This window comes from Rhamphochromis longiceps, linkage group LG4 (genome assembly GCF_057381845.1).
Source record: "Rhamphochromis longiceps isolate RC_006_pf linkage group LG4, R_longiceps_female_GT1.1, whole genome shotgun sequence".
NCBI classification, from domain to species: domain Eukaryota; kingdom Metazoa; phylum Chordata; class Actinopteri; order Cichliformes; family Cichlidae; genus Rhamphochromis; species Rhamphochromis longiceps.
In genome coordinates this window covers 37,435,287-37,449,078 of record NC_140560.1, presented here as the reverse complement: position 1 = coordinate 37,449,078, position 13,792 = coordinate 37,435,287, and the positions used below count along the sequence as shown (strand labels likewise).

General features: G+C 47.0%; 1 protein-coding gene across 4 annotated transcripts in view; it reads left to right on the top strand.

The window, feature by feature from the left end:
• The first annotated feature begins 1,019 nt into the window (after positions 1–1,019).
• caskin2b (CASK interacting protein 2b) overlaps positions 1,020–13,792 on the top strand; it is a 61,312-nt gene continuing 48,539 nt past the window's right edge. For 3 of the 4 annotated variants that reach the window (XM_085404891.1, XM_085404888.1, XM_085404890.1), the window contains exons 1-2: positions 1,020–1,316; positions 4,274–4,666. In XM_085404891.1, the coding sequence (XP_085261017.1) occupies positions 4,573–4,666 (94 nt within the window). In that variant the 5' untranslated portion in view covers positions 1,020–1,316; positions 4,274–4,572. Of the gene's footprint in view, positions 1,317–2,131; positions 2,346–4,273; positions 4,667–13,792 lie in introns of all 4 variants that reach the window. The other variant, XM_085404889.1, reaches the window with a different exon arrangement.

Below are 13,792 nucleotides of genomic sequence, written 5' to 3'. Positions count from 1 at the left end.
AGGAAAAAGATGACTTTGGTTTTCAAAATAAAAGAGTCAAGCTTTATATGTAATATTTTTCTTTTCTGTGGGTCAATCTGTGTTTGTCCAGGACTTTGAACACAATAATGAATCTGCAGCCAAGTCTAATATTACAGCTGCAATAAGGAATATTAAAGCTTAAAAATGTACCTGCTGAGAATTTTATCATTAGCTAATCTTTAATGGGAAAGCATAAAAAACAGAATAATCCCTCACATAACTTTCTTGAACGTATTCAGATTGATTGTTTTTGTCTGAACTCTGAATACCTATGAAATAACACAAAGAATCAGCTGGAAGCTGAACATTTGGCTTGGAAAGACAGTTCTGGCAGCAGTTTAATCAGATCATTGAAATTAAAATTTGTCCTGTTATAAACGTTTCTGTTGGGAAATGTTGGGATTGTGACAAATACAGGCCTACATTTAATTACTCAATAATTTTTAGTCTGAACCCGAAAATACACAAAATTCCATACAGGCTTTGACTGAGTGAACTCATGAATCAGCTGCCGAAACAGGTTAAATAGCTTAAATGAAGTGGAACAGCTCTGAGAAATAAAATAGAATATGAGTCTTACAGATTTCTATTATCACTCTTGCTCTGCATAACAATAAATAAAGTAGTAGTAGTAAAACTATTTAAAAATGTATAATAATACTAATAATGATTCTACTACTACTACTACTACTACTAATAATAATAATAATAATACCCAAAATTGGGAAATTACCACCTCAAAGCAGCTAAAACTAGAAATAAATATAAAAAAAAGATCTTAGATAGGTAAACTTTTTTTTTACCTGAACTACCTGAAAATACACAAAACCTCATCAATAATTCAAAATGTAAAAAAAAAGCTAAAAAAAAAAAAAACCCCTAAAATTATAATTTAACAATTTAAAACCATTTTCAGGTTTATTTTGAAAATCTTTTGCGGAAGTTTGGCGCTGCGTTTACGGAAACTTGACACCGTCGAGAGATTCGGGAGAATCCAGCGGAGAGAATGTGGCATTCAGGGAGAGGAGGGAAGACAAGATGAGCGACGGCAGCCGGAGGGCCGTGTGAAGTACCAAAGTCCGAAATCTGGATGAAAGTCTTGTGGGGGGGTTTTCCTGCGTGGGGGTGAAACTTTCATCTGACGCTCTTGGAAGTTTATAAAAACGCGTGGAAACGGGATTTTCCTGGAATACTAATGCGCGGATAAACGCTACTTTGGAATCTTCCTGAACACCGACGCCGTGTCCGTTAAATGTCGGGGATTAAAAAGTTTCTGCGTGTTTACTGAAGAGGCGGTAAGTCTCGAGTCCACTTATCGTGAAACGATGTTTCTTTTAAAGCTGTAAATGCGGTAAAAGTGACCCGTTAGGTAAGTCGGGTACAAAGGTCGGCGGTGTGTTTACATGCCAGCTCCTCGCCACACGTCGAGTCCCCGTCACGCTGTGGACATTTACACGAGTTTATTGCTAATCTGCCGAGTTAATGTTATATTAATAGAAACTTTCTAATGTGTGGACACTGGTCTCCAGTTCGGCTCGTGTTTACATCAGCAGGGATCTCTTTAATGCTCCAAAGTCGGTGATAGATGTGGACAACGGGGCTCGCTTTATTACTAAATCGTGAGTTTGTGAAACCTTACAGAGCAGTGTTGATAATATGTTCGTGTCTGAGTTGAACATCAGGGGACGTCTCATGAATATGTTCCGCGTACTTTATGATGATGCTTTTATAGAAAGAGCACTTTTAAATGGAGTCTGCGTGTTAAATGCTCCGAGCAGTCGATCCTGCAGCAGCGCAGCTTGACTTCAGACTAATAACTGTCAAGTGATTCGTGTTTGCGGTAATAAAATGATTTATTTAGCTCCACCGTGGAGTCCCCGCAGTGTCTCAGAGAAATTTATGTGCGTTGTTGCTCTTGTCATGAGTGCAGCGAGGATAGCAAACGCAAAGGGGGGACGTGATGGGTGTAAATGGGAATGACAGCTCTGCTTAGGCCCTGTGCTCCTCTGTGGCAGCCTGGTTATGTAAGAGGGGAGCAGGGAGCTCAGTGGTGTGTCGGGACTGGCTGCAAACACTCCCCAAAACACTCTTTCTGTTTATGTGGCAACAGAGTTTGTGAGGCCAGGCTGGTGTTTCAGGCAGAGCCGGGGACCGACCCGCTCTGCCAGCCTCCTCCTCCTCCTCCTCCTCCTCCACCCGTGTGTCTGAGGCTGCGAGGCCACTGGCCTGGAAGAGTTTAAGTAGAGCTCAGATGAAGTCACGTCCACAGTGAGTGCCCAGAGGGGAGCAGCGAGCCGGCCCACTCGTCACACACTCGCAGTCAGGTGACTTTGTGAAAAATGAGTTTGGTGTGTTTACACAGCAGAGGCAGCCGGCGAGTGTGTGTGTGTGTGCGTGTGTGTGTGTGTGTCTGTGTGTGCGTGTGCGTGTGTGTGTGTGTCTGTGTGTGTGCGTGTGTGTGTGTGTCTGTGTGTGTGTGTGTGTGTGTCTGTGTGTGTGTGTGTGCGTGTGTGTCTGTGTCTGTGTGTGTGTGTGTGTGTGTCTGTGTGTGTGCGTGTGTGTGTGTGTGCGTGTGTGTGTGTCTGTGTGTGTGTGTGTGCGTGTGTGTGTGTCTGTGTGTGTGTGTGTGCGTGTGTGTCTGTGTCTGTGTGCGTGTGTGTGTGTGTCTGTGTGTGTGCGTGTGTGTGTGTGTCTGTGTGTGTGTGTGTGTGTGTCTGTGTGTGTGTGTGTGCGTGTGTGTCTGTGTCTGTGTGTGTGCCTGTGTGTGTGCGTGTGTGTGCGTGTGTGTGTGTGTGCGTGTGTGTGTGTCTGTGTGTGCGTGTGTGTGCGTGTGTGTGTGTGTGTGTGTGTGTGTGCGTGCGTGTGTGTGTGTCTGTGTGCGTGTGTGTGTGTGTGTGTGTGTGTGTGTGTGCGTGTGTGTGTGTCTGTGTGCGTGTGTGTGCGTGTGTGTGTGTGTGCGTGTGTGTGTCTGTGTGTGTGTGTGTCTGTGTGTGTGTGTGTGTCTGTGTGCGTGTGCGTGTGTGTGTGCGTGTGTCTGTGTGTCTGTGTGCGTGTGTGTGTGTGTGTGTGTGTGTGTGTGTGTGCGTGTGTTTGCTGAGCTGTAATTAAACCGAGCTCTCATGTGGCAGCAGGTTAAACTCTCACTCAGCCCGAGCTCGCAGCTTACCTGGACAGGTAAGTCCCGCTGTACGACACGGCGCTGCAGATGCAAAAGATTCAGGAAATGTTTATTTCTGACATATGACAGAATACATGTGTGCAAATGAGAGGGAGAGACAGGTGAAAGGTGAACACGGAGGGAGCAGAGGTCCTGGGTGAGCTCAAACACCAGGGGTCAGCCATCGGAGGAGGGTGCAGGCAGGTGGAGAGGAGGGACAGAAGGGGAGGAGCAAGAGGGGAAAGAAGGTTTAAAGATGGTTTGGAGACGGAGGAGGCCGAGCTGAAGATGTTGGACAGCAGGGACAGGGTCATAAATGAGGCCATCAGAGGGGCAGCTCAGAGTCAGGGAGGCTGAGACGGTCTGAGCGTGTGCAGAGGAGGGAAAAGGAGGACCTCAGAGGAGAGGATGCTGCGATACGAGGAGCTGATTGGATGTGGCGAAGAAGAAGAAGCAGGTTGTCCTCGTGCTCTGGTTTCACAACAGATGTTTGCAGGAGTGGCTGAGGTCTGTTTCTTTGCAAAAGTGTGAGTGATTCCATCATGTGCGCTTTATGATGTGAGGAGGAACGTGCGCGCGCAGCCAGGGTAGTGTTGATGGTGTTCATGCCCTGAGGCCGCAGCAGCGTTAAAGCAAATCACTGCACAGGCTCAGGAGCACCGCAGGGACCGCCCACCAACAAAAACCAGTGAAACAGCCGTAACCCCCAGCATCGTCCCCGGGTCCGAGCTCAATAATGATGGACTGCACTGTCCCTCAGTCTGACCAATCAATGAGGGGACATCAAGGACAGCGGGGACAAAGTTTTCCTTGTGCACTTAATAAACAGTGTAATGTGTGTTCACAGTAAAAGTGATAGGTGTGTTCACATGTTAGTGGTGCAGCGCTGCAGTGTGTGGTGATGTCACCAGGTCTTCCCAGCATCTCGCTCCTGATGCTGGCGCCCTCGTGAGCGCACCTGTGCTGTGTTTGGCCTGAGAGCTGCAGCGCTGTAGCCTGAGCTCAGATCGATCGGTCGTGCAGCTGTCAGAGTTTTCACACTGCTTCCTGTGCGACGCCTCTGAGGCATGAACTGATCTGTTTTTCTCGTTTCAGGCTTCCACACAGCCCCCACCCCCCACCGACCCTGGAAATAACAACTGCCTGAAATAAAGAGAGCGGGAAACTAAGCTGCAGAGATCTTTCTCTCCTTTTATCTCTCCTGGTGCTCAGAGGAAACCTCACCGAGGAGTTTTTATCTTCACTTTGCTTCCTGGCTGTCAGCTGAGCGTCACAGGGAGGAAGTGGAGGTCTCACCTGAGGCAGGTGCACGTCTCCGGTGCTCAGCATGAGGCCCTGAGGAGGCAGCGGGATTTACTGTGAAGCTGGTTGGATTTTAAGGAGGAGGAGGGAGCATGGGGAAGGAGCAGGACCTCCTGCAGGCGGTGAAGAGTGGAGACCTGCTGTCCACCCAGAAGCTGCTGTCCAAGCTGAAGACCAACAGGAACAGTAAGTACGCCGGAGCCGATTATTCAAAACAGACACTCAGAAAACGAATCAAATGTCTGAGCTGCTCGTGTAAGTGGGGCGAGGTAAAACTGATCTAAGGTCAGACGCATCCCAACATCGACCCGTCGCACCATCAAAGTCAAAGAGCTCCTGTTTCTGTTAACATGGGACGTGTTTAAACATGTTTCTGTCCTGCTGTGACTAAAATCAGAGTTTATGGCGTTCTGATTTTGTTACACACTTTAGATGAACGTGGGAATGCTTTTTTCTCTGCACTCGTGGCTACGGCTCGGCCATATTATACCGTTCACGGTAATACCGCTACAGTGTTAGGCAATGATAAGAAAATGAAATACGGCGATAGAATATGGGTAAAAAGCGCATGCGCAGTGCCTTTGTTTTCATACGCTAACTAACGGCCGAAAAGCATGGCGGCGACGGAGAATGAGAAGGAGAAAGCGGATCGTTGAGTGAAACGGATGAACCAGAACTGGTTTGTAAAAATGCTGCAACTTCAGGTTTAGCTTTCGTCTGTCAGATACACAACAAAGCAGATTTTTTTTGTAGAACATGCAAGCGGCCGTCGTTATTGCCGTACTTGTTGGACTAAGGTGCTCGTAAATCTGGGAGTAATCTGGGTCCTAAAGTCAAACGAACACTGCAGCATCACTGAGAGTTAAACTGTCTAAATTCTTTCATCTTTAATAAAATGATCAGTGTTGCTGCTTTACCAGGTGTAACGATGAAGTTTAACATCCAGGCATCCATGAAAACAGAATTCATTACATTTAACGGAGTTAGAAGTTAGCAGGAAGCTAGCGGAAGTTAGCTCGCTAGTTTTGCTAGTTACCTAAGCATGATATAGCATGTTCTGACGGAGAGATTTATGAAAAAAATCAAACGTACAGCTCTGCTATCACTTCCAACATAAATGAAGACAGGAAACTAAACAGCAGTGACGTTTGTAGGGTTACTGAAGTTGGGCTAGCTGCTATATAATGATGTGCTACGTGATCGCTAGCGACACAGCTATGTTAGCATAACATAAACAGTGAAGCTGGAGGACGAACACTAACACTTTTCCACTTATAAAAGTTAACGTGAAGGTTCCTGATAGTTAGAGACAAATGCAATCGCATGGCAGGATGCTGTAAACGGACCAAACTTCAGTCAGGAGAACAACTGAGATAATCCATCCACAATACGAGGTTAGTCATTACTATACTGCAACAACATGGGAATAGAGCAGCTGCCAGAGAATTCAACATTAATGAATCAATGGTACAGAAGTGGAGGAAGCAAGAAGAATGAGTTTAATAAAGTTTGATTTATCTGACTGCTTTGTTTCGCTTAACGTGCCTTATAATCCCGTGCACCTTATGGTCCGAAAAATACATATTTGACTTTTTTATTTGGCACACTGCAGTTTAATGTTGCAAAGCTCCTCTTTTTAACTTCAGTGGATATTATACATGGTTAACTCAGGATATGTCAGCACATTTATATAGCTTTAATGCACATAAAAACAGCTGCTTGTTTAAGTGAAATAAATGGATGTTTTTTTGCACTAGTAAAGTTGTGGAGTTGTATTTTGTCTCGCATCAGTTATATCGTCAATTATATCGTTTTTGCAAATTTTCAAATATATATCGTGATAAATATTTTTGCCCATATCGCGCTGCTCTACTGGTGGCCTTTCTCAGTAACAAACGTAAAGAAACTGAATCACGGCATCGGCTTGTGTCATAAAGCTGCCGACTGTGCAGGGTCGTCACAGGGCTCGGAGAGGCTCCTGCTGCTGTCACACAGACTGAAAGTCTCCGGACGGTGATGCCGGCGTTTCCTCTAACAGCAGCTCAGATGTGGAGGAAGCACTTTTGCGTCTGTTCTCTTGCGTCGGGTTTTTGGGGTTTAAGTGTTTTCATGTCAGTGGAAAGTGTGAAACCAGAGCTGACCCAGATACCTGCCGTGGGTTCGGCTTTCTCTCATCAGACGCTCCTCAACACTGGCTTCGCTGACAAACTGAACGAAATGACTTGACCTAAGGATCCGCAGTGCATCGCACAAACGTGTGCGCTGTGGGCCGTAGCACACGTTCACTTATTCTCCACAAACGTGTAAACTGTGCTGCCTTCACAGTGTGGAGTATCTGCAGGCTTTTGCACACGTCTGTCCCCGAAATTGATGTTGGGAGCACGAGAGAGAACGGCGTCGCAAATCTTGGATACAACAGAAATGTTTGTTTGTAAACACGTTGATTTGGATCAGGGCCCTGTGCTTCGTACGTCGCTTACTACATCCAAGATCAAATGAAACATCCAAGACCAAATCATCGCGCTAACTCTGAGCTCGCTATTCCGGTTCCCCGAACACACCTGTTGTTGACGATTAGTATAGCTAGATGAAGTAATGTGAGATCACTGGGTGGCCCAACAGGGGCTACGCATCGATAGTAGAAACATTGATCGGCAACCCTTTGATTGGTCGGCGAAAATGTCGAAGGAGCGCGCTCGGTATTTTTCGGCAGCAGAGCAAGAACTCTTGAGTGAGGGATTTCAGGAGTTTCAGAGTTTAATTAAAACGCAAGGGAACACTGCAAAGGCTGCAAAAGCAAGGAGAGAGGGCTGGCAGAAAGTTGCTGACAAATTAAACTCGTAAGTAATTTAATAATAACAATAATAATGGAGTGGATTGATATAGCGCTTTTCAAGGCACCCAAAGCGCTTTACAATGCCACTATTCAGTCACTCTCACATTCACACACTGGTGGAGGCAGCTACAGTTGTAGCCACAGCTGCCCTGGGGCAGACTGACAGAAGCGAGGCTGCCATATCGCACCATCGGCCCCTCTGGCCAACACCAGTAGGCGGTAGGGTAGATTTATTATATTACACTATATTATCCAATATTATATTACATTATATTATAATATGTTATATTATATCCTCTTTCACATTAGAGCCACAACAGGACCCACTAGAACATGGGAACAAGTAAAAGTGAAATATAAGAATATTCTACAGAATGGTAATATTGATCACTTATATTGCTTGTCGTCTCTTGGACAGAGACCCTGAAATAATCTGTTTGTTTGTTTATAACAGCAACCAAGAAAAGGGCAGAGCAAAAAAAAAGACAGGTGGTGGTCCTGCACCCCCTCGTCAACAAGTTGGTTAAGTAAATAATATCCTCACGGGAATATCGATATCTCTCTATGAGCACACTGTCACGCTGAGCTAAAGGATCCTGTCTGTCCCGCAATATACGCTGAATTCTGAGGACTCTCCTTATCAATCTTGCACCTTCCGCAATGGGTTGCTCGCGTATACGGACAGGACATGGCTGCGACAGGCTTCCCAAATCCACCTTCGCTTTTATAGCCGTGGTCTCTCATCTTGATTACACGAAGTAATTTACAATTACTACTCTGAAATATGAATTACATCTGTAATAATCACATACATGTAATAGAATGATTAATAGTTCATTTCCCTTTTTTAGGAAATGACCTGTATGTATCTGTGTGACATCAATAAAAGGATCAGGTGCTGCATTATCTTTAGTTACATTGATGTTATTTATTTATGGTGAAACAGTGGTGGAATATCGCTGTTGCTTTCGTATGAATGACGCGGACATACCTGCGTGGCCGCGATCTAATCCTGGTTACATAAAGTAAACCTGCTCCCCAGCAGGTTTACGCTTACGTCTCTGTTGCTATGACAGCAAGTCCCGGATGAGCTTCGGGGAACCGAACGATCCAGGATCACGCGAAATCGTCAACAATCTAATCCAGCTAACTTACTTAGCGCGGTACGAAGCACAGGCCCCTGGTCCATGATGTCAGCCCTGCAGAGCACAGCGCTGAGCTTCGATGGAGACGGGTTACTCAAATCCACACAGACAAAACTTTATGGAGCACAACTTGAATATGCGAGATGTAATCTGCTGCTAAGTTTGGCCTCTTATATCAAAAACCTTTGTGAATATTTCAGCCGTGTTTCAGATAAAAACCTGAAGCTTTCACTTCGTGTTCTTACTCTCAGAAGAACTCAGACTGTAATCACAGGTGTGTGTGTGCGTGATGAGCCTAGTGGTCGAGAGACAGGAGACAGGAAGGGTAACTGGTTAGCAGCAAGTGAACTTTCAGAATAAGAGTGCAGGGGTGGATGAGCATCGCCATAAGACAGGATGTTCCAAAGAAGTCAAACATTTGTTTAGTGTGTGAGTTAAAGGAGGCGCGTGGCTCAAACCAGTGCTGTGTTCGTGTCAGCTGTGTGTGTTTGGTGTTGTTTGGCGCCACAATCACAGTGTCGCGTCATTTCACAGTAACAGGTAATCATGTAGCGTCTCTGAGGGGCGGTTCCCCAGCTCCCTCAGGGAATTCCCGCGCTCTGTCACATGACCCCCACCAATTGTTCTCACCTTGGCGCGCCCGATCCATCACCTGAGCACATCACGCCACCGCTCCTTAAACTGCTGTCTCACAGAGGTCAGAGGTCAGATGTCCACTCGCCTCCGTTTTTCGCATTCGTCTGATTTTCAAGTGACCCGGACTCGTCCTCCTGACATCTGGCGCTCTGATGTTGCCCCCGACCGTTATCACCCAAATCACAAGGAGCTCCCAGATGGTGGCCGGCCAGGATTAAGAGGATTTATACTGCTGGTTGGGGGGGGGGCTCTGTTTATCTGATGCTGAAGAACCTGCTTCTCAGAGCTCTGATGTTTACAGTCAGCACGCTGACTCTGCACTGCTCTGTTGCTCAGATTAGACCAAGACTAATCCCATAAACTCAGCTCAGGCTTTGTGCGTCGCAGGTCCATCGTTAGTTTGGTGTTTCTGCAGGTTTTGGACGCAGCAGCTGTTGGATCATTTCACAGCGTTATTCACTGTGGGGAAAGTTCCCTTTGTATTAACTGTAAAAATGGAAAGAAAGCTGATCTGAAGCTGCTGCAGAGCGGCAGCGTTCACCGTTTCTTATGTTTGGAGTCGACCCAGTAAACGATCGGGAGCATCGCCCCGTCTGTGCTTTGTGACGGAGCAGAGGAAAAGCCAGAGTCCCTCTCAGTGACTCAGGGGGTTTTGTCTCAGTTATAAAAGCAGACGTGAGTCATGGTCTCTGCGAGGCTGTGTGGCAGCTTAATGGCTCTTTGTAAATAATGTGAAATTAGTCATCGGGAAGCATACAATGCAACGCTGCAGTGGAGCTTTTCCTTCTGGGAAAATCCCGGTTCCCCTGATACAGGTCCTGAGACCTGTGAACGGCCCAGAGAGCGTTTGGCTCCAGAAGAAGGCCGGGTTAGAGCGGAGCGCTCTCGGGTGTCGGGTCCGGGTAAAGCGTGTTTCGTACAGAAGCGTGTAGCGTGCCGGGCTGTGGTGTTCACGTGGTCAGGTGTGCGTGCAGAAAGACTGAGCAGCTCGCTGCTGTGAGGTCACATCGGTGCAGCAGGTGGATTTTTTCATCTTATCTTCCCTGCACTCGTGCTCCACGCAGACTTTTTATCTTCTTCTACATTTCCTGCTGAGCGCCTGTAACTTTCCCCCACAGAGATCACAGCTCTCATCTTAAAGAACTTTCACTTTCTCATTTTGTGCTGCTGATGAAATCTGATGTTTCAATTCTTCGTCCTGAGTCTGAGAGGATTTTAGACCTTTGAACACAGGAAGACCTCGTCTCACAGCATCAGTGTTCTTCTGACTGAACCCGTAAAGCCGTCGGAAACACAATGGCGAGCGGCGTGTCGGAGGCTCTGCTGGGACAGGGAGCGCGGGGGCTCGTCAGCGCCCACATGCTGCCTGTTTCGTGTTTTATTCAGGGGTTTGGGTTCAAACTCAGCTCAGCCAATCACGCTGATCGCTGCTGGCAGGTCTCCCGTCCTCTTCTGGACTACTTTCACGCTGCTGCTCCTTCAGTTTCCTCCTTTAAAGACGTCTCCTTCTGCTTTCTCGCGCCGGTTCTGGTCTTTATCGGGAGTTTCAGAGCTTTTTAAAAGCACCTCATCAACTTTCTCCCGTCTGCGCTGATGTGTGGAGGAGCTGGAGGCAGGAACAGACTGATGGAAGACGACGAAAACTTGAATGAGAGAGGAGGAAGGATCTAAACAGGAAAGAGCTCTCTCCAAAAATCCCTTTCTCTCTCTGGTGCACAGCTCAGCTGGAGCTGCACCAACGTCGAGTTCAGACGATGTCCATCACATCTCATTACGGTGTCTCTGAGCCATGAAGCCTTTATGTCGTCTCCTAACCTCACAGACGCACGTTTGTTGTTTGTTTCTATAAATTTGGCAAAAATTGACCCAAAGGCGTCGAGCCTGAGCAGGAAGCGTCAGGTCGGACCGGATTCTCACTGCCGTTAACGCCTGTAAACCTCAGAGACACCCGGGTCTCGCAGTCACGATGATCCTCGCTTTTCCTGCTGACGGGTGGGAATAAATGAGTTGCGGGTCGTTTGAAGCGGGAAGCATTTCAGGGCTTCACACGGTCGCGCTGATCCAGCTTTCCTTTGCTCGCTGCTCTGAGGCGGAGGTTGGCACATACAGCGGGCTGTTTGTGCAGCCAGGCGCTTGAACGAACACCAGACTTTTAAAGTGAAGGGTTAATGAGCGGGAATTTTTCACTCTGCTCCACAGCGATTTGAGGGGAAGTGTTAAAAGCTTTCAGACAGTGCGTGAAATTCTTGCTCTGTGTTTGAGCTGCTGTTGTTTGCCGATCGTACCTCTGAAAAGAAGCGCAGGAACAAAGCTCCTGTGTTTGGGGCCGAGGGGCCCCTCAGGACCCCTGGCTGTCAGGGGTTTTAGTCCTAATGGGAAGAAACATGGAGAAGCCTTACTAAGGTTTTATTTTTCTTTAAACTGAAGGCCTTGCTCAGAGTAGAAGTCAACATAACTGAGAAACAGGAGGCAGCTGGTGGGGTGGGGAAATCCTGCCCACCGGGACGTTTCCCGGAGCCTGCTGGTCATTTCTGCTGGAAATCGTCAACTTGACCAGCGATTTTGTGGCGGCTGTTTCAGAATCCACAAATCTGCATTGCACTCAGAGCACTTGGGCAACATAGACGTGCTTCACCAAAGGACAGAGTCCAAAACCTGGAAACGCGTCACCTGATGAAATGGCTGATCCACACCTGAATCCAGTCCAGAACCAGGAGCTGAACCCTGCCAGCCTGTCTCACAGTGCTTTAGGTCGGACATGAAATAGATCTGCATACTTAAAGATAATAATTTGAATATCTGGCTTCGCTCTGTATCTCCTGCTTATTAAAAGCTGTAACTGTTGCAAAGTAAATTTAAAAAATGTAATAACTGAATTAAAAGCTGATTAAACAGAATCAACAGTCAGCTGATCGGTGAGTCGTCCGTGTGCTGATGAAAACAGATATTGTGATGCTGAATCATTTGTCTGGAAGAATGTAAATACAGAATATTAGAGGACCTGAAACGGAGCCCTGCGGAACACCACAGCTGTTCATACATGTGCTGCGTCCCATCTAAAGATAAAGACGTGATCATATCAGTAAACACTGATGTGATTGATATCTAAGGCCTATAAGTGAGTTTCTTTGCTGCCTTGTGGTTGGTCAGTTACAGATATTCGCCACTCAGTCCAGAGAGCATCTTTTAATCAGCGGGTGTCTCCTCCGTCGGCCCACCAGAGCAGCCGCGACTCGTTTCCTGAGTGAAAGGCTGTAACTCGGCTCCTTGCTTTTTGCATAAACACCTTCTCCACAGTAATGAGACCGGTGTCTTCCAAAATAACCCGCCTCTGAGCGCGCTCACAGCAGCGGGGCAGGAAGCTGTAATGGTTCTGTCTTCACTTTTTATAGAGGCTTTGAAATGGAAACGAGACCATAGTGAATTTGGTCTGAGGCTACGTCCTGCGCAGCGGGCTGCAGGCTGCTGGAGCTTTTCTTTATTTGCTGTTACGTAACAGATGTTCTGCACTGCGCTCTCTGCTCGGCCGCTTTCCTCTTTTGTGAGTTTCAAGCTCGATTCTTTTCTTTATGTCCGTGCAGCTCAGGGGTCGCTGAAGGATGGCACGCACGTTTCCAAGTGTTCCTTGTCCTCTCAGCTTCAGTGCTGTAAAGACGTCACGGAGGCTCTTCGAGGTCGCTGTGTTTCTGCAGGGTGTGAGGGGCAAAGCACAACAACACAAACACTGCTCTCACCTGTTCTGAGCGGCCACCTGTCCCATAAGCCTTAAAGTTTACCCAGAATGCACTTTGTGAATCAGCCAACATCGTGTGTCTGCATCACGTGACGTGAAACACCGTGGTGGATCCTTTGCATGATGTCACAGCTTTTGTTTTTAGACGGGTTTGCGTGCAGGTTTCCACAGCAGCCCTGTGAGATGTCTGAAAACACAGCAAGCGTATGAATTTCCTCCTAATTAAAAGCGTAAAACTAGGCCACTCAGAAGGGCACATCTTCTGAGGGTCAGTGCCTTATTTTGCAATTTTAAAGCGAGTGAGTGGGATAAACACCTACATTTTTGAAGGTGGCCTCCTCAGTCCCGCTGCTCCGCCTCCATCAGGAGTCATGAAATGGTATTTAGTGTCTTCTTTTATTATTATCTTACTAAATCTTTTGTGCATCTGTGGCTCCAGTCTGCTCATTAACAACTGCCTTTTTTGGGGCTGTGGTGCAGCAGCTTTGCACGAGTCACAGTTCAAAATAATCCTTCTTTATCTTATCCTTGGCCTTTGTGCAGCCTTTAAGTTCATCCTGTGTTTAAACACGAGCTGTTTTGGCTCCTCCCCCTTTAAGGACTTCCTCTTTTTAAAGATTGGCTGACTTCTGGAAGCCTGCTGACAAGAACCAGCCATGGAGTGAGTTTCAAGTGCTGGAGTTAAAGTCGGCTGGACTTCTTCAGCTGTTAAGATTACCGTAACCTGGGTGATGAAGAGCCCAGCTCAGGAAACGAGTGTTGGTGTCTGCGTCGTTGTTTCCACATGTCCTTGTTCCTGAAGGATTTCCTGAAGATCATTTTCAGCGCTCTAAAACAAACATAAACAGCCTGGCTGCTTTAGCTCCGCCCCCTGGCTGCTGCTACAGTGGAGGGTGTCGGTGAGGTCAGAGGGGTGATAAATACACAGATCCACAGGTTGTTTTCTGCTCTTAGACGTTAAG